Below are 18644 nucleotides of genomic sequence, written 5' to 3'. Positions count from 1 at the left end.
ATACGCTGTATATGTACTGCATGGGTGTGTATATACATATGGGTGTGCGTGTACCGCTGTGTATGCTTATATACAGCAAATTCACTCTGGTTTATTTAAAGGTTAATATGAAAAAGTAAAGTACAAATTTTATTATATGTATTTATGTATACTGGTGCATTAAATCACGTTTGGGTTGGTTTATCCTCAGGGCTTGTTCAATCAGTCACAGATCTTTCAACTGCAGACCGATTAACTTTGCCAATTTTTTATTCATGTTTTAAAAGTAGCGCTTTAGAGTTAAATCTTGTACCACTTGTTGTTGGTCTTTTTGTATTTTTCGGAGTTGCCTCTGTTGAAGTCGAGGTACACTATCTTTTCAGGGAGGCCAATGTTGCAGAGTTCAACTCTCGTGCATTGTCTATCATTCGTGGATTTCCAAATCGTCTGGTCTTTATACTTTACTTCGTTGTAATAATGATGCTGTAATGGAGTAAATATGTGACACAGTCTGCCGTTTCTTCCGTATCTTTGGTGAAAGTTAGACTTTAGGGCGCATCTTCCCTTTTTTATTTCTACGCATACACTTACCTTCTCTGGCGTAATATCATCATACATTGCTGGCTTTTTGACCTTTGGTTCATCAGGTGACGGCACTGGAGGACGTAAATTTTGGAAAGGAGGTCTTGGTGGAGGCGGCGGTAACACTGGAACCGCTCCAACTGGAAGAGGTGGCAAGTGGCCTGGCCCAAAGGGCGGGAATTCTCTATGTCCCTCGAGGTTGGAATCATCTCTTCTTTGATTTTGACGGGGCTGTTGTGGATGTGCTGGCTGTTGTTGTGGCGCACCGCCCTCGGCTCCCTGTTCTTGCTGTCCTTCGTTGGCATCATTCTGGTGCTGATTTCGTGATCTTGGACCACAGGAGCACTGACAAGGTCTAGGGAAACTTGTGGGTGGCGGAGGAGGAATTTCAGGAAACAGATCTTGCAGTTTATCAGATTCAGGTATGTGTATAAATGACTTATAGTTGACTGCAGAAGGAGGTTTTTCTAACATTTTTGGGTCTACTGGACGGTACATTAGACCTGGTGAGTAATGTTTTACATTAGGGTCAAATGGTTCGTATCCGTATACAAGTTCCTTTTCCCCCTTGCTTTCTTCAGTTGTCTTGAGTTTCCTTAATTTGCTCCTTTCACATAATTCCTCCTCAGCCTCTTGAAGTTTTCTTGCCTCTTCCTCAAGTCTTCTTTCTTCCCTTAAAAGCTCTCTTTCCCTTTCTCTTAGAACCCTTTCTTTTTCTCTAATGTCTTCTTCCTCCTCTTCAATAGACTCTTTCTCTTTTTCAACCACTTGCTCAATTTCTTTGACCAATTGTTCAGCTTCGTTGGCAGAATCTCTTTCCTTATAACGACTAAAATCAATTGGAAACTGGTTTGTCAGTGGCGATCTATTCTTCGGCCTGGCTCCTAACCTCAAGTTCCTCATATGTTCGTCTAATTCATCATCTGTCATCCCTAAAATTATCCTTTCTGTCTGCGCTTTGACTTCATCCTCATCGTCTGAATTGATACATTTACATACATGGTATGAATATAATATTGCTATCACTGTTAGAACTTTCATTTTCGGTTACTTTGATATATTTTTTTAAAAAAATTATCCAGAATATAAAAAGATCTAGACGAGTTGTTGGGGCCATAATCACTGGGTTTTGTCTAACCAAAATCCTTATTTCTTCCATTATTACTTGTGCACTAACTTCATACTATACCAAGTGTTTTAAAATCATATTTATGTACTGATTATGTATTTTTTATAATATTAGTTTTTAGAATTAACATTTTTCGTTTATGTGTAAATCATCGAGTGTGTAACTTCCGATCTATCATTTGTTTTTTTTTATTATAATTTACCACCTATATTAGTTATGTAATGTTATCAACAAGTACTAGATCTATTATTTGTGCAATTTTAATTTAATTTTTATGCAGATACTTCAAAACGTTTCTTCGCCTCTAATTATTTAACTATCAATTATCTTGTCTGTACTTATCATTTATATTAAACTATTGCAAAATCTGCTTCAGATCTTAAAAGATCATTGTATCTAAAGTACATCAATTTATGTTTTCGTTACAAATACATTGACGTGGATTAACCTTTTTTATGCTATATACTTGTCTTTCCACAATTCACTTTTAATAACTTGTGTTCTGACTCACTGTCATTTTAACGCACGTATTTACCCCTAATTCTATTTATCATGAAAAATATCTATAATTGTGCTTATAATTTATTCAGATATGTTTCACGTTCTTTAAACCCGTGTGTTTTTTAACTACTTCCACAGCTTCTTGATTGACATTTGTTCCTGCCCCTTTTTCATCACCTTCGCTACTGCCATTTCAAAGTCTTCTCTCGTCACGTGCACTCTCCTCTCTCTAAGCGCGAACATTCCTGCTTCTGTGCACACTGCCTTGATTTCTGCTCCGCTGCATCCTGTCATCTTCTTCGCTATTTCCAGCAAATCTATGTCTCTCAGCAGGTTCATTTTTTTGGAGTGTATCTTAAGTATCTGCTCTCTTCCTTCCACCGTCGGGTTTGGGAACTCTATTTTGCGGTCTATTCTTCCTGGTCTCAGGAGCGCTTCGTCCAGGATGTCGATTCTGTTCGTGCACATGATCACCTTAATGTTCTGAAAGGGCTCAAATCCGTCCAGCTGACTCAGCAGTTCCAGCATTGTTCTCTGTACTTCCGAGTCTCCTCTGCTTCCTTCGCTTCTCGTGCTTCCTATCGAGTCGATTTCGTCCATGAATATTATTGAGGGTGCGTGATTTCTTGCCATTACGAAGAGTTCTCTCACCATTCTGCTTCCTTCTCCGATATATTTTTGCACCAGCTCCGATCCGCTAACTCTTATGAATGTGCACTCTGTGTGGTGTGCCACTGCTCTTGCCAGCAGCGTCTTTCCTGTTCCTGGTGGCCCGTACAGCAACACTCCTTTCGGCTGACTAATACCTACATGTCATTACGACCTGTTATGGGCTCTATGCTATCTACTCTAATGCACGTTATATGATACCTAGTGCATCGAAAATCTCCGGGTGTTTTATTGGTAACTCTATCACCTCCTTCACCTGCTTTATCTGGTCCTGCAGTCCTCCCACCATCTCGTACGTGCTGTCTGGCACCTTTTCCACCTTCATAAGTGCCACTAAAGGGTCCACTTTTGTCGGCAGTATTTTATGCAGCTTATATGAGTCTGACATCAGTGCCACTCTTGTGTTTGGCGTCACCAAACTGATGTCGATATCGTTCGCCACCTCCACCACGTACTTGCCCTCGAGGCTGATTTTGACCAGCACCTTTTCGTTATTCATTGCCTTTATCACTTCTCCGACAAACGATCCTGACTCTAGCAGGCTGTGCAGTTCATCTTTCAGTTCTCTCACTCTCAGGTTAAGCTCGTTTCTTTGCGCTTCGAGTCGCGATTTAGTTATCAGTCTCTGGTTCAGGATTGACTCGTAGTCTTCTATTAAACTGTTGTAGTAACACGAGAGTGTGGGCTCTCCCATTTTATATTTGCTTTATGTTCTCTATGTGTATATGATAGGCTCACTCCTCTCTATTATTAAATGGTATTAGCTCTTCCTAGAAATTTATTATTTTTTACGGGCTATTTAAAATAAAATGTCCTTATTGTATATTTATGATATAAGTTTAATACTGATGTACAACCACTCTCAGGTCTTAAATTAAGGTTAAATTGTCGTATAAAATGGTTTTAAATAATAACAGTGTGTTGAACACCATCAAAATGCATATTCTTCCATTTACTAATGGGAAACAATCTTAAGCAATTATAGAAATTGTTATTTAGATTAATTAACTAAAACTAAACTATAAATTAGAGCAAATACATTACAATTAAGTACTAATAGTACTAAAGTGTGCCCTATATAAATTTTTATCCTTCATAAATGATTATTTAGTAGTCAATTTATGTATGTATTTTTAAAACCTTCTACTTGTTTTGTACACTTTGATATCATTTTAAATATTTTTGACTACGTTTGAGTGACTATTTATATTTATAAATGGGTAAAACACCTCTTGATACGCCCAGGAGTACTGACGATAGAGATAATAAAACCATCAAAGGGTCTGGAAAAGGGTTTAGAAAGGGAAGAAATGGCCCTAAATGGAATGTAACTTTTAAATTAACCATAAATATTTATCAATTGGTCTTAATTTACTATTGACTACTCATAGCTATTTCTAACAATTGTTCAGAGAATCAAGCAGGAAAATGGTAAATTGACATTGGGAACAAAAGGACTTCTGGTTACTAATTCAATGGTTGGAAAATATAAGGACGCTATGCAGGAAATTCTGTCCATTCTCCGTGAGGTATTTATTACGTCTATGGTTGCCTTAAACCTTTATATATATTTACCAAAACTTCATTCATACTTAATGTCTAATTCAGCACTCTGGATTGGAAAGTGTTCATAGAGAAGAGCCCAAAACAAAGCCAGTTGAGCCTAAAGATATGGACCCAGAACGACTTTTGGAGGAGGAAATTAGCAAGGTAAACGAGGAGTTCAGTAGGTTTGTTCCTGGCTCCTGTATTTCAAAGGGCCTAAACTTCGTTGTTTTTAAATACAAGGAGGACGTTCCTTCCAAATACGTGCAAGAGATTTTCACCAAAATATTGGAGAGTAAAGCCTACACTGCTAGATTCCTTAGTAAAATAGTCCCGATAGATCGCATATGCAATGCTAATTTAAATGACCTAAAAGGTGTTTTGGAGAATATCTTCAAAGCCGAGTTTCCACTTTCAGCAATCGGCGAGGGTGTGTGCGTCGACACTGCCGAAGCCATTGGGTCTGAATCTACCATCAATACCACGGCCAATGATAACGCTAGTAAATCTGAAGATGAAGTTGGCAACGATGGTGATAATTCCCCTGAGGAATCGTCTGTTCCCAAAGACACTTGGGCCCTGTATTTTAAAAGGACCAATTCCAACTCTTTAAGCCATGAATCGGTCTTAGATTTAATTACACGATTGCTGGGAGGAAAGTATAGAGTAAATTTAAAGTTTCCTGATAAATTGATTGTCGTCTGTGTTGTTAAGGTGAGTCCCCATTTGAGTTATGGATTCTCGGCCTTCCGTGGCTCCAATACTCGATTGTATATTTTATAATTGCCGATTCCACCTTAATTGCTCTTATTTGGCGCCGATTAATTATAATTATGGCCGCTGATTCCTTATATAGCCCTATATAGCAGTATTTGTTTTGACTCACTAGTACCTAATTGAATGTTTAGGGACTCTGTGGCGTATCTGTAATATCAAACTACTCTAAAATTGCTCACTATAAACTGAATGTATCAATAGAACGCTAATTTGTATTATTCTCCTGTTATATTAAGTGTATTTAAACTATGTGTGTTGTATAGGCTACTCGGCCTATTTTTAGTTTACTTGCTTGATACGATTTGAAATGGTATGATTGGCTATATTAATTATTTTTAGATGGTATTTAGGTTATTTGTATGCTATTGTTAATACATTTGAGGTGTATTTAATAATTTTATTATAGTCGGATTCTTTGAGAGTTCCTGAGTCTGGTCAGTGGTTTCCAGACCCTGAAAGCGACTGGTATATACATGAATCCCAAGATTGGATGCACAACCCGAATGAAAATGTGTACTTTCACATTGAATCGAAGACCATAGTCCCCTTCAATCAAGGGGAAGAGGCAGTCGCAGATGGCAACGAGGACGTGGATGATGGTGTTGATTTAGAGGACCATAAAGGACACGAAGAGGAACATGAAGACCTGGAAGAAGAAGAGGAGGAGGAAGATTTAGCAATAGATTTTAATAAAGATCTGATGGCTGGTACGTCGTCACACAAGGTACGTTAAGTAAATTTAGTTTTAGCTTGTTAATAACTGGAGTATAATAACATGATAATATAACGATATAATTATACAATTGAATAATAATACAATAATATCATAGGGTCAACATGAGTCGAAGGTTGAAAACGAGGATCGGTTTATAACAAGGGAATGTCTGTCAATTCAGTACGTGAGTAACTCGGAGGCATTGTGTTACTTCTCTGGAGTATTTGATGGGCACCAAGGACCAGCGTATCATATATTAAATAATTGTTGTTAGCTAGTTGAGTCACACTGATTTGTGATTTACTAATTATGATACAGATGCTCGGACTACATTGTTAAGCACCTGAAGAACAACATTCTAACGGTGTTTAGACAGACGTTGACGTCAAATTCTTTTAAAAAGAGAAAGATGATGTCGAATAATTCATTTAAATTGAACCAGTTCCCGAGCAATTCAGGTTCGTTACTTTTCAGTCACGTAGGTAGTTGCCTAGATAATTGCTTAGGTAATCACTTAGATAGTTTCGTAGGCTGTTACACATATTGCCTATTGACACCACTAATGAGTAACGTAGACCACGACCCGACCGAGGACACAGTGAACAAGAAAGTTGATTGGGAGATATACAACCTGCTGTACGCGATTAAAAAGGGCGTGGAGATGCTGGACTACAACTACTGCTCATACTGCGTTAACTCGCAGCTGTCGAACAGCTCACCGAGTAACTCGCAATCTGGAAATCAACACAACATTGACCCCTCAAACATCTTTAACCTTAACGGAAGCACGCTGAATCTGCTGTTCCTCATGGGACCGGACGACTACGGGAGGCTGAAACTGATAGCAGCAAACGTGGGTGACTCCAGAGCAATCCTCTGCATGAGGGACGGAGAAAGATACGTGGCAAAGGACCTCACGTTGGACCATAAGCCGAACCTGAAAAAGGAAAGGGAGCGCATCGTAAAGGGAGGAGGCTCAGTGGAACGCATACAGAACACGTGGAGAGCCTTACTGAGGGTAGACCAGAGGGTCATTAACGACCTGGGAAAAAGAGTGAAGGGAGTTAGCAGCGCCGCACTTAACGTGTTGAACGGAAAGCTAAAGCAGATCAACAACCTTCACAAGGAAGCAAATTTGGCTGAGGGAGTCGATAGGGGTTCAAACCTGATGGGCATCAGGAGACATGACAAGGGAGTGCTGTGTGGGCTCTCGACGTCAAGGAGCATCGGCGACTATATTTTAAAGGGTATTTTCAGTCAATAGTTACTTAACAGCATATAGTTGGTGTATTTTATAGAATAAATACTGTACAACAGCCTTGTTATTGTGAAATAGAATACTAACTAGACAATAGGATACTAACTAGACAATAGGATAGTCATTAGACAATAGGATAGTTACTGTACAAAAACCTTGTTACTTTATGAAACAAATGTGGGTTTAGGCAATATAATAAGTGGAGAGGTTGATTTGTTCGTATTCGATGTCGACTTCGACGACTACATGTTTGTGGCACAGTGCACAGATGGAGTTACGGATCGTCTGTCCTCACAGGTACGGATTTTAGTTATGTAAGCCTGTTACGATGCGAAGTAGATAAACAGAAGATAATTTGATCCTAGGAAATTGTTGATTCTATTCTGGAAAGTATTGGCGATGGACTGAGTCCAGAGAAGGCGGCAGAAAAGGTAGTTAAACTGGCTGAACACAAAAAGTCGTTCGACGACAAAACCTGTAACATAATCTACTTTACCTGGCACAAGGAATTTTATAGCAAGGTAGGTGTTGTAAGAAGTAATTGAGCTAATTGTCTGAGAGGTGTTAATGAATAATAGGTACTGGATCCTGATAAACCTGAAGATGGAGAAAACGAAACAGATCAAGCGAATCAGGTTGAACAATCTGAGGAGCAGGAGGAGGACGAGGATATTTTTATGTAATATACAATGTGTTGCCGAGCTACACAGAGTTTATAATGTGTTATTTGAAGTATTTTATGGTAGTATAAGCGTTTAAGAAGAGAAAAATAATATAGGAACCTTTATTTTACAGTGTTTGTGGAAAATAATGGAAGAAGTCGAGTAGAATCCTAGAGGTTGATACTAGGAATAAAATAATTGATTGGGTTATCAACAAAGTAATTGATAAAGTAAAATACTGTAAAAGTATAATACGAAGGATTGAAAGAATTATGGTGAAAAGCGATGAAAATAAAACACAGTTTGGTGCTAATGAAATACACATTGGAGATTACACATAATGGGGAGCACGGCGATAAAATTATTTTGACGTAAACCATTTCGTTTTTTTAAACTGATTTTAAAAGAATCTAGGAAGACTGAACGTAATTTTTGGTGTTTATTATTGGTTATTTATTTTTTTTTAACTTTGAAATGCTTGTTTTTTGATTAAGTCATGTGTAAATTGTAAATAAACAATTTTTTTAAGTTTAAATGGTGCGGAAATAGTACGCTCATGTAATTTATAAATGGAATGAATTAAATAAAAATGGATAAAAGTAAAACGAGGCCAAAAAGAAAGGCACCCGAAGACTATGAAAGAGGAATCACTAAGAGAACGAGGCAAATAGCCACCAGTGTGACTAGCAGACCAGCAAGTTCAGTGGCTACTAGATACGCGCACAAGGAAGGTTCCGGCACGAAGGCAGCCGAGGCCAGTAAGGAAGGTGGCGATAGCGGTACACAGAGGTCGTTTGACAAAGCTAGACACACTTCCACTGCACCTAGCGTCAGCAGGAGAGGATCTAGCGCCGGAAGAGATGCAGATAGGTCGGAAAGCAAAAGTGGAGGTCGAGAAAAGGAGGCTGGCTCCAGCGGAACGGCCGCCACCAGAGCACAGAGTAGACCCGAGAGGTCGGAGAAACAAAGAGTGGATGTCAGCAGGCTGGACAGTAAGATCATGGAACTGGTGGGCAGCACCGACGCAGATTTGTTCAAGCTGGTGTATAATATTTCAGTTGGCGCCGTGGACCCTGGTAAGTGCGTAGACGTAATCAGGTTCTACGTGTCAAACCCGGATTATGAAGGCGCCAGCGACAAGGAAACGGTAAAATTGAGCAGTAGTGAAGAAACGACGGATAAGGAAGATGGCATTGCGCGAGGCAGAGGCTCTGAGGAGAGGAAGGGCTTGGGGCACGGAATGCTGATATTTAAGCTGTTGGACCTGGTCTCATTTTTCCTGGACGTCTCGATGAAGAAGACCAATCTGCTTTATTTCCTGCAGGCACTGGAGTCCCTGGGGGTTAACAAGGAAATTATATCGACCATTGACGCGAACAAGTTGGACAACTGCAACTACTCGGAGGGGTTGGTGAAGATACATATAAGGGAGAGGACGAGGAACAACTACGTCCTGAAGGTGTTTAACCTCTACAGAGAGTGCCCCAAGGGCTTCATGGCGCTCATCACATATTTTTCAAGTCTGAGTAGGCGCAAAGTTAATAAAGGAGTGGAGGAAGCAGGAGCTGATGGCACTGACGTAGACACGGTGTGTGATACCATAAAAAGGATAACGGGGATGTATAAGCTGTGCCCGCTGCGAGTGCTGTATGAAGTGCTTAACTGGCTGGCGATGGGATACTTTAACGAGAAATTCGTGCTTGGGCTCCTGAGCATGTACAACGAGAAGCAGGTGCGCTTTTGCGTGCTGTTTTACCTGCAGGTTAACAGCGGAGGCGGAGATAAGGCCAACGTGGGAGGTGCCGGCGCTGAGGACGTGAAAGAAAGTGCCCGGAAGGAGAGTAAGGCGGATGGCGGTGAAGCTGGCCTCAGTAACCAGGGAGAGAGCGAGGCGACTGTTAAAGCCAGTAGTGCGGAAGGCGGAATCAACACCACGTGCTCAGGAATCTACTATTTGATAGCGCTGCTGGTCACGACAAACTACTTGAGGCTGGAGGACGTCTACAAGTACCTGAGTCCCCCAGATGAACTGATTGTGCAGCTGTCGAGGCATTTTATGAGCGTCGTCAGATCGAGTTCAGTAGGCACCAGTCTGGACAGCTCCAGTTACAGCGGCCCTGGCGCTGCCGGCCGCGGCGGAGCTGCCAGGGCGGACAACCCAGTGCTGGTGGACCTTCTGAAATCGGCCTCATTCTACACCATTTGCAGCGAATACTTGAACGCCTGCAAGCAGAATTCCAGTAAGGCGAAGAGAGTTGACCGCATGCTGGAAATATTTAGTGATCCGAAGTACAGTGGGTTCCCCGCGAGTTTCACGAGTGAGCACGTCGCGACGGGTTCGCACTGGGATGAGTCACCGTCTAGCGCCGCGTCAGGCGCTGGAGCTTCCGGAGGAACCAAAGGGGACGCGAACGGGCTGTTGACCATGAGCAGCTACAGGCTTCTGAAAAACTGCGTCTACGCCTGCAACTTCCCAAAGGTGGCGCTTCTGAGTAACATTTTGGGGCTGTGCGACGACTTCACGGGTGGAAACTGGAGCCAGTGCTACGCGTTAATAGTGCACCTGTGCAAGCTCGGCTACTGCGCCTTTTTCAACACGAGCATCGTGCACAGGTTCAACGGGATACTGACGAAGGTCCTGGCAAGCTCATCGTTTTCGACGGCAACAAAAAACTATAGCGCCGCCACGAAGGTGGACGTGGCGAAGGAGTGGGTGATACTGAAGAAACTTGAATTTTATTTCGGATTCGTAGGGTTCAGAGCATGCGAAGACACGGTGCTCTTCAACAGAGTGCTGAGGTACCTGTACAACCTGCTGCTGCAGCTAGAAGCGAGTCCGCAGAAGTTGACGAAGAGTGCTGTCAAGGGGCAAAAAGGCACAGCAGATGCGGCGGCCAGTGGCAGTCGTAAACTGAAGCTGAAGGTGACGAAAATAATATACAAGTACCTGCTGTTCAACGTCATGAACTGCTGCGAAGGAAACTTCCAGGTCTCCGACAAGATATGGAATATCCTGAAACTGTTCACGACGCTGGAGAGGTACCAGATATACGCAAAGAGTTGCCACTTCCTGACGAAGTATAAGCTGGAGGCGGAAGCGCAGTCGGTGTTGAATGAGGATAGTGGCACTGCCAACGGCAGCGACGGTGCCGTTGGCAGTGACATGAGAACGACGTACTACGTGAACCAGTTGTACTTCGTGAGGAGGACGCACCAGATCTACAGCCATAAGCTGAAGAACATCTTCAAGAAGATCACAGGGGAGCTGCTGAAGTCGGTCAAGAGCCCGACGATACGCTCCATCGTGTCGATAATCACGGCGATCAGCGCAATTAACCCGTTCTCAGTGGGCACGCTGATCATCAAGCAGTCGGAGATGTTCAACAACCTGCTCCTGCCGCTGTGTGAGCTGACGAAGTACTTCCAGGCCTACACGATCGACGTATTCATCTACCAGCTCACAGTGAACCTGCTGGGGCTGATAGGAGCAGGCTCAGGAGGAAAGGAAGGAACGGCCGGAGGCAGTGGCAGGGGCATTGCCAGCGTAAGCGTGGGTGGCGGAGGAATTCGAAAAAACAGAGGAGAAAAGCTGAGTCTGAGCAGCATGAGGTTGGACTGCAACAACCTGATGAAGGAGGACGACAACAATAAAGTCAACGTTAACAGCATCATCCTGTGTAAAATATTTAAGCGCCACAACGAATGCGATATCGCACCACTTATTACAGTCCTGGCGCTGCTGCTCAACTACGCGCTGTCCAATAAGCTGGACCTAAGGCACTCAGGGTCAGGAGACCTGTTAGGACTAGGGAGTGCGACCGGGTCTGTTAACCAGGGCTCGGGCAGCTCGAGGCCCAAAAAGGCAACCGGCACGGCTGCGGCGGTTAAGCAGGTGGACATACAGCTGGACTCGAGCAACTACTACGACCTCGTGTTCAGGATCTACAAGGTGCTCGACTACCTGGTAAACCTCTTCGAGCTCATGAACGGAATCATAATCATCGACATGAATAAAATGACCAACGACCAGCTGCTGAGCCAGTGCGGAAGCTTCTCGCTGAAAACGGAAAGCCAGCTTATGAACCTCGACGAAGAAGTGACCCTGAGTAACAAGAAGGTGTTCAAGATCGTCTCGAGGCCATTCTTCCTGCACTCGCTGATGCTGATCCTGGGCAGGCTGCTGAACGAGCTGGTCTACGACAGCGACTTCGGGAACCACAAGCTCCTCGTGGAGGTCGTGAACAAGTACCACAGCGTGGTCATGCTGCTGGTGGAGTTCCTGTCGACGAGCACAAACGAGGCCACGGGGAACAACGGCATCAGCAGAGTCGTAACGGGGGCACTGTCGGAAGGAGGCCTGCCAAAGCACGACGCCGCGGCAGTCAACGAGTTCCTCTGCGCCCTGAGCAAGTACTACGCAGGCAACTACATAGACTTCTTCAGGCAGTATCTGTTCGGAGGGGTTAGCGCCACCGGCAATGCTTTGGCCAGTGCGACTGCAGGCGCGGCGACCGGCGGCGAGGAGGAGAGCGTGCTCGACGAAAAGTTCGTGGCCTACGTAAACACGCTGAACATATACGACATATTCGTGCCAGTGGAGCAGTACGACCACTACATAAACAAGCTCCTGAGCCACTACAATCAGCTGGCACCGAGTCCCCTGAACCTGGCGGAGGCGCTGGTGACCAAGGCCGCGTTCGCGGACAGCAACGCGTCGTCGAACAAGACTGAGCCCGCAAGCCCAGTTAACCCGACGACGCGAGGAGCAAACGCGGCAGGCACGCGCAGCGCAAACGGGACACTGATGCGGAGGCTGAAGAGGATCAAGAACAGAATCACGACGCTGACAGTGGACAAGCAGGCGCACCAGGCGCACAGCAGCGTCGTGCTGGAGCGCCTGAAGGAGATGCTGCAGAGATTCGTGAAGAACGAGCAGAAGGTGGGCCCGCACGTCACAGTCGCCTTCATAGCCAAGGTGGTCTACCCGCGCGTCTTCATCTCGGTGCTCAACTCGATGTTCTGCTGCAAGCTGGTGGACCTGATGGTGCTCTACCGAGTTAACTACTTCAACTACTTCGACTTCGTCAACTGCTACTGCAAGCTGCTGGTGCCGCTGATCAACTACTCGACGGAGGCGGAGGTCATCAACTTTAGCGTCTTCTTCAACTACTCATTCAACATGATTAAAAGCTGGATAAACAGCAGGGAGGCCTTCGAGAGCGTGGTCAGAGGAAACCCCTGCTTCTGTCTGACCTTCAGGTTTAACCCGGAGAAGCAGTTCAAGTACGAGCAGCTGCTGCAGGTGCTGAAGAAGTGGGAGTACCTGATTCTGGTCTCGCTGTTCTCGTGTTACACCGTCGGCGGCCCTGAGAGCAGGGCCAACAGCAGGGGCGCCGGGCCGACCGGTGGCGACCTGGGCGAGGGCGCCAATGACGAGGCCTCGGAGAGGGGCGACCTGGATCTTGAGAGTGTCGGCAACGTTGGCAGTGAGGGTGGCGAGTACAAAGAGGGTAACGAGGGTACTGGTGGCACCCAGTACAAGGAGAGTAGTGGTGGTACCCAGTATAAGGAGGGTATTGTTGGCACCGAGGGCTGTAACCCAAAGAATAGTGGAGAAAAGGCCAGTAACCCAAAGAATAGTGGAGAAAAGGCCAGTAACCCGAAGACTAATGAGCAAAAGGATAGTAAATCGCCAATTGACGACGAAATGACGGGGGGAAACAGCATTGAGAGCATTACCACCAACAACGATAACGCCAGTGACCAGGATCCGTCCGCTGCCACGCCCGATAGCAAAGGCGGAGGCAGGGCAGAGGGCTCTGACCCGGTTGGCGGCGTTGCGGAAGGGAACGGCACGCACACGTCGGGCAACGAAGACAGCACCTTAAGCCCAGTCAACGCCGCCAGCGGCATTGCAGATGGAGCCGGCGCGGCGGAGCCAGTGGGACGCCTGAGCAGTTGGATAGAGATAAAAAACGTCGTAATATTCCTAAACAAGGTCTCAGCTAACTTCCCGGTCACACACAACTCGAGCGCCAAGGTGGTCAACTTTTTGAAGAGCGTGCTGAAGGTTTCCAAGAGGGAAAACTGGCAGGACGTGACGGTGTCAGCCAACACGCTGATAAAGACGATGCAGATGTACCAGAATCAGAACAAGTACATAACGTTGGCGTAATTTTTACTCAATTTTAAGTGTCCATGTAAGATTTAGTGTTCGCCACGGTGAGTGTGTAAATGTGATTTCGTCAACTACCCATTAAGTTTACGTGTTGAAAACATGAATAATGTGGTCAATTAATAGAAAACAAATTAATAGTTTATAATATTGGACAAATTTCATTCAACGTTAAAAGCGTAACTTACAAAGAAGTTTGTTCTGTTGAGGTCCCTGACTTTATCAAAATATGCGTCAATCAGTTCGCTATGTTCGAAAGCCTTAATTTTGCTAATTCCAACAAAGGTGAACGGATCGTAGTAGTTGTAATAATTACTTTTGAACGTGTAAATGAAAAGTGTGTTTGTGTATAAATTTACCATTATGTCGTACGTTGCGGGATTATAAAAGTACTCGATTAGGTGAACGAAAATTCCGTCAGTAAACGACATAATGTTGATTCCATAGTATTTAACTAGGCTCAGTCCTTCATTGTTTATTGTAGCTATAGTTAAATTCGAGTATAGATCTCCAGAGTATTCCACATACTCGTAGGCAGAGGTGTAGTAATAGATGTCAATTTCACGTTCTGGATATTGCGTAATTTCTCTAAGAGTATTATCGTTGTAGATAGTGCTAATTGCCCTTTTCGCATTCATAGTTGACAGTATGTATAGCTTAAGTGGCATGGTCGCGTTTGTTCTTCTATCGGTTTCTACACTCGGAATGCCTTGAGTTTTATACTCGGCTAGATTCAATGATCCATAAACATATGCTACTGCGTTCAATATTGGTTTCTCGTTTTCTCCTTCGCATTTGCACCCTTTAATTGAGCTAACTTGTATCCACTCGGTATTATATGTGTTTTTGTTCCAAGGAATGTATGCTTTATTGTCGTAACAAAGCATCAGTGGAGCTTTAAAATTAAGGTGAAAATATACGTATAAATCAGTTTCATTTTCTTTGTATAATAAATCGTCTGTATTTGAGTAACTAATTCTTTGCAACTTGGGTAATTCGAGTTCTAAAACATCTCTAAACTCTGGAGTTATATTGTCAGTGTAATCGTGGTTAAATTCAAGCAATAGTGACAATTGTACTAGCTTATTGTTTTTGTGATATTGGATAAAGTCTGAATATCCAAAGTACCTTGGATTGTAACCTTCAGGTGTATGAAATACCACCTTAGAAAATTTATCAGGATGGTCTTTGCGGAAGTAAACATCGATTCTTTTTTGTGTCGTTTCAGGCAGAGTATTATTGAAATTAACGCTAAGGCCTTTAAATTTAATAGTAAATTCACCGTCAGACAAATTTCCACATGAAGAGCAGGTGTGGGAGTAGCGAAAATATGGAGGATTTGTAAATTCTTTTCTGGTCACAAACACATAATGTTTTTCTGCATCATAAAAGGTATCATTTTCTCGTTGATTTAAATCAAATATTATTTTACTCCTATAAGGAACTTTAGTTTCAGACTTGTACAGTATAATATTACTATATTTGTCATCATCTGTTGGTACCATTATTCTTAAATCAACATTATCAAGTACTCCTTTAGGGATAATTGTCTGTATGAAACATTCGAAATTTAGTGACTTTAATTTAGAGTTGTCTTGGCGCTTGACAACTATAGAATCAGGTTGACTTTCGCTTAACTCTTGTACATTTTTGGGTTTACGAAATGCGCTTTTCAAGCGGCGTTCTACTTCTTTAATATCGTAGGTGTTTCTTTTATCTAATAGTACTATCACTGTATTTAAAGCCAAACTTTCAATTTGTTTTAATAATTTTAATAACTTGGAATTATCATTCTCAGTAAGTTTATCGTGCATATTATCGCCTCTCAAAATTGCTTCTACTAATAATTTTTGATAATTAATAATATCTAGTTGATTCCAATAAGTCATAGTTCCTTGTTTTCCCAAGAAATAATACTCATTTTGGCCATCCGGCTTTAAAAAACTTATTAACAGCGGCATATCCAAATTAATACTATAGTATACACTTACACTTTTATAGACAATATTTTGTAGCTTATCTAATGGTTCAAAGGTTTTATTACTATTGTTCCATGTTTTTAGTATGTTGGATCTGTGTAAAATGAAACATTTTTTGTCCGTATTACCGGAAGTAGGAGAGTGAACAAACTTCGTAAACCCATTGTCACTAAGTTTTACTACAGTACTTGTATTATCTACCACAATAACCCTTTTATCGTTGTAACTATTATCTTTTTTGTCTATTTGATATGTTATGGTATTGTAAAAGGTATCATTTTTCTCTAGCAGTGTATTAGCAAAATCTGATTCATTTTTGTACTTGGTTAATTCTACTATCGGCTTAGAACTATCAGCATCTGAACTGCCATGAATTTCTGAGGGTTCATAATATCTAGTGGCATCAGAGTTTCTGAAATGTAATAAAATTATCAGTGGATTTTCGTGTTTAGTATCATATCTGTTGAAATATACAAGAGCTCGATCGAAAGGACTTTTAGAATCGTTAGCGTCATTCGTGAGCTTTAAGATTTTACTGCAATCTAACTTTTTGCAGACCTCGATAGTATATGTATCTTTATAGTTTGATCCTCCATGTGTATATTCAAAAAACAAAGAAGAATTTTCGTACTCTTTTGTAACACGAGCCTGTTCATATGGATTCACAAGGTTAAATAATTCTATTACATTAAGCAAAGCATTTGATAGAGCCTTATTGTTTACCTCATTATCGCCACTTTTGCAACAACAGTCACTAATTTCCTTTACATGAATCCATTTCTTACTGTATTGTTCCAAGTCATATGGTCTGTATGACGAGCCATTGTGACAAATTAATAGTGCCTTAGAATATTCTCGATAATAATACACATAAAAGTTATTCTGTTTTTGGTAAACTAAACGTGAAGACTGTTTGTCTACATTTGTACTCTGATAGAGATTTATCTTGGTGTTATTTACATATAAAAGGAAATAATATCTTGAACCCTCTGATAATTGAGAGGAAAATTTGTCGGCACCTGAGAGATCGTGCATATAAACCCTGTAACCTGCTTTAGTTAGACAGGAACCTTTATCTTGAGTGGTTTCTGTTACGGTTATACTATTATCGAACAAGTCAGTAGATGATAAACTATGTTTTATTACTTTATTTATCTGCTCCTTATCATACGATTTTTTATAATCGGTTAGTACCACGATGGTTCCGTCACTAACTTGAACAGTAGGTACAATCCTAAAAATTATTGTCAACAGAGTTTAAGTAGATGAATAACAAATGTGTGTAATTTAGGGTCATATATACTGGATACGTAAACAAAATATAAATCTATTACTTACTTATCAAGTATTGTTCTGATATTGTCATTGAATCTTTCATCAAATTGGACATTTTTTTCTTTCTTATGCTCCTTCCATACCCCGTTTTCATATATATAGTAATACAATTCATCAGAATTGTCAACTAAAACAATCAAATATGGGCTTAAATTTAACTGATAATAGACTCGACTGCATTTGATAACGTTAGGTGTATTAGGAAGTTTTAATAATGAGGTACCGACCATTAAATGGTCTATAAAAAATTTATTATCATTGGATGGAGTGTGTTCAAAGCACCTATACACACCGTTTTTATACTCTTCATCTATATAAAATGGTAGTTTTAAATTATTTACAACTGTTTCTACCCCTTCTGATCCTATACAATAATTATCTATTTGATAGGAACGATCACTAGTATCTGTTTTCTGATTGATGTCTATAGTATATTTGAATCCATTCTTGCAAGCATAATAATTGAGTTTATTATACAAAAAATCTAAAAAGGAAGGATCGTGAAAAGCTGGAAAATACACATGATGCCATTTTTCCTCAGGTGTGTAGCCATAAAATTGTCTTTTGTTAAATGTGTACAAAAATTCTATTAAAAGAGGAAAATTGTTATATGCATAAACCTGTATTGAATATACATTGTTTTTGTATGGAATGTCCAAATTTGACTCAGTAGACCTTTCAAGATCATTTTCAAATTTAGTTTTCAATTCTGTATTATTATACAATATTTTACCTAATCTTGTTGACTCCAAGTTATAATTTCTTACTGTGTACCTTTTAAACCTATCTTCTGAAAATTTTAGATTTGTAACATAAACTTTAGAATTATTACTGTTATAATCAGCAATATTAGACAAATTTATATCAACAATTGCATCAATATCTGAATGGATTCTGGGCTTTATGTTTGTAACTAATTTTTTAGAAAAAATAGCCTGAACATCCAATGATTCTTTTTCATTTATAAGTAATACAGAAGATTGTTCCAAATTTAATTGGATAATGGAAGGAGTTTCAAACGACCATACGACAGATGCTGACAGCAGCAGCTGGTCCTCCACCAACAAAGGGTCAAAGTAAATTTTTTCCTTTCCATTATATATGTTTTTTAATAAAACTGGATTGGAAAATTTATGTGTGTATAAATTTTGTAATTCTGTCGTTTTTTTTACGGTAACTTTACTAGATCCGCTGGAATAGTCTGTGATTTTACCAATATTTAATTCTAAACAGATAGTCTTTTGAATAAAAAACCTAAAAAATAAATATGAAAAGAATGTGTAAACAGTTTTCATTGTAAATAAATGTGTAAGCCATTAGTTTAGAGTATTGTTTTCA

General features: G+C 41.2%; 5 protein-coding genes across 5 annotated transcripts; 2 read left to right on the top strand and 3 right to left on the bottom strand.

Moving 5' to 3' along the window:
- Nucleotides 1–279: 279 nt before the first annotated feature.
- Nucleotides 280–1602, bottom strand: TOT_020000921 (hypothetical protein; the record flags this gene model as incomplete). Its single annotated transcript, XM_009692673.1, has 1 exon — nucleotides 280–1602. The coding sequence occupies one exon, from the start codon at nucleotides 1600–1602 to the stop codon at nucleotides 280–282; it is 1323 nt and encodes a 440-aa protein (XP_009690968.1).
- A 715-nt stretch (nucleotides 1603–2317) lies between these two features.
- TOT_020000920 (26S proteasome ATPase subunit) lies at nucleotides 2318–3554 on the bottom strand (the record flags this gene model as incomplete). Its single annotated transcript, XM_009692672.1, has 2 exons — nucleotides 2318–2997; nucleotides 3062–3554. The coding sequence occupies 2 exons, from the start codon at nucleotides 3552–3554 to the stop codon at nucleotides 2318–2320; spliced, it is 1173 nt and encodes a 390-aa protein (XP_009690967.1).
- Nucleotides 3555–4076: 522 nt separating this feature from the next.
- On the top strand, nucleotides 4077–7838 carry TOT_020000919 (uncharacterized protein; the record flags this gene model as incomplete). Its single annotated transcript, XM_009692671.1, has 10 exons — nucleotides 4077–4187; nucleotides 4273–4389; nucleotides 4469–5119; nucleotides 5589–5906; nucleotides 6013–6143; nucleotides 6216–6927; nucleotides 7090–7144; nucleotides 7343–7452; nucleotides 7521–7676; nucleotides 7734–7838. 10 exons carry the CDS (start codon nucleotides 4077–4079, stop codon nucleotides 7836–7838), a joined length of 2466 nt encoding a protein of 821 aa, XP_009690966.1.
- Nucleotides 7839–8406: 568 nt separating this feature from the next.
- On the top strand, nucleotides 8407–13992 carry TOT_020000918 (conserved hypothetical protein; the record flags this gene model as incomplete). Its single annotated transcript, XM_009692670.1, has 7 exons — nucleotides 8407–8922; nucleotides 9043–9907; nucleotides 9959–10126; nucleotides 10220–11615; nucleotides 11664–12147; nucleotides 12208–12472; nucleotides 12596–13992. The coding sequence occupies 7 exons, from the start codon at nucleotides 8407–8409 to the stop codon at nucleotides 13990–13992; spliced, it is 5091 nt and encodes a 1696-aa protein (XP_009690965.1).
- A 161-nt stretch (nucleotides 13993–14153) lies between these two features.
- Nucleotides 14154–18601, bottom strand: TOT_020000917 (conserved hypothetical protein; the record flags this gene model as incomplete). The annotated part of the gene is made up of 2 exons (XM_009692669.1): nucleotides 14154–17205; nucleotides 17310–18601. 2 exons carry the CDS (start codon nucleotides 18599–18601, stop codon nucleotides 14154–14156), a joined length of 4344 nt encoding a protein of 1447 aa, XP_009690964.1.
- Nucleotides 18602–18644: the final 43 nt, after the last annotated feature.

This window comes from Theileria orientalis, chromosome 2 (genome assembly GCF_000740895.1).
Source record: "Theileria orientalis strain Shintoku DNA, chromosome 2, complete genome".
Taxonomy (NCBI): Eukaryota; Apicomplexa; class Aconoidasida; order Piroplasmida; family Theileriidae; genus Theileria; species Theileria orientalis.
The sequence above is the reverse complement of the archived record's forward strand: the minus strand, read 5'-3'. Positions and strand labels throughout refer to the sequence as shown.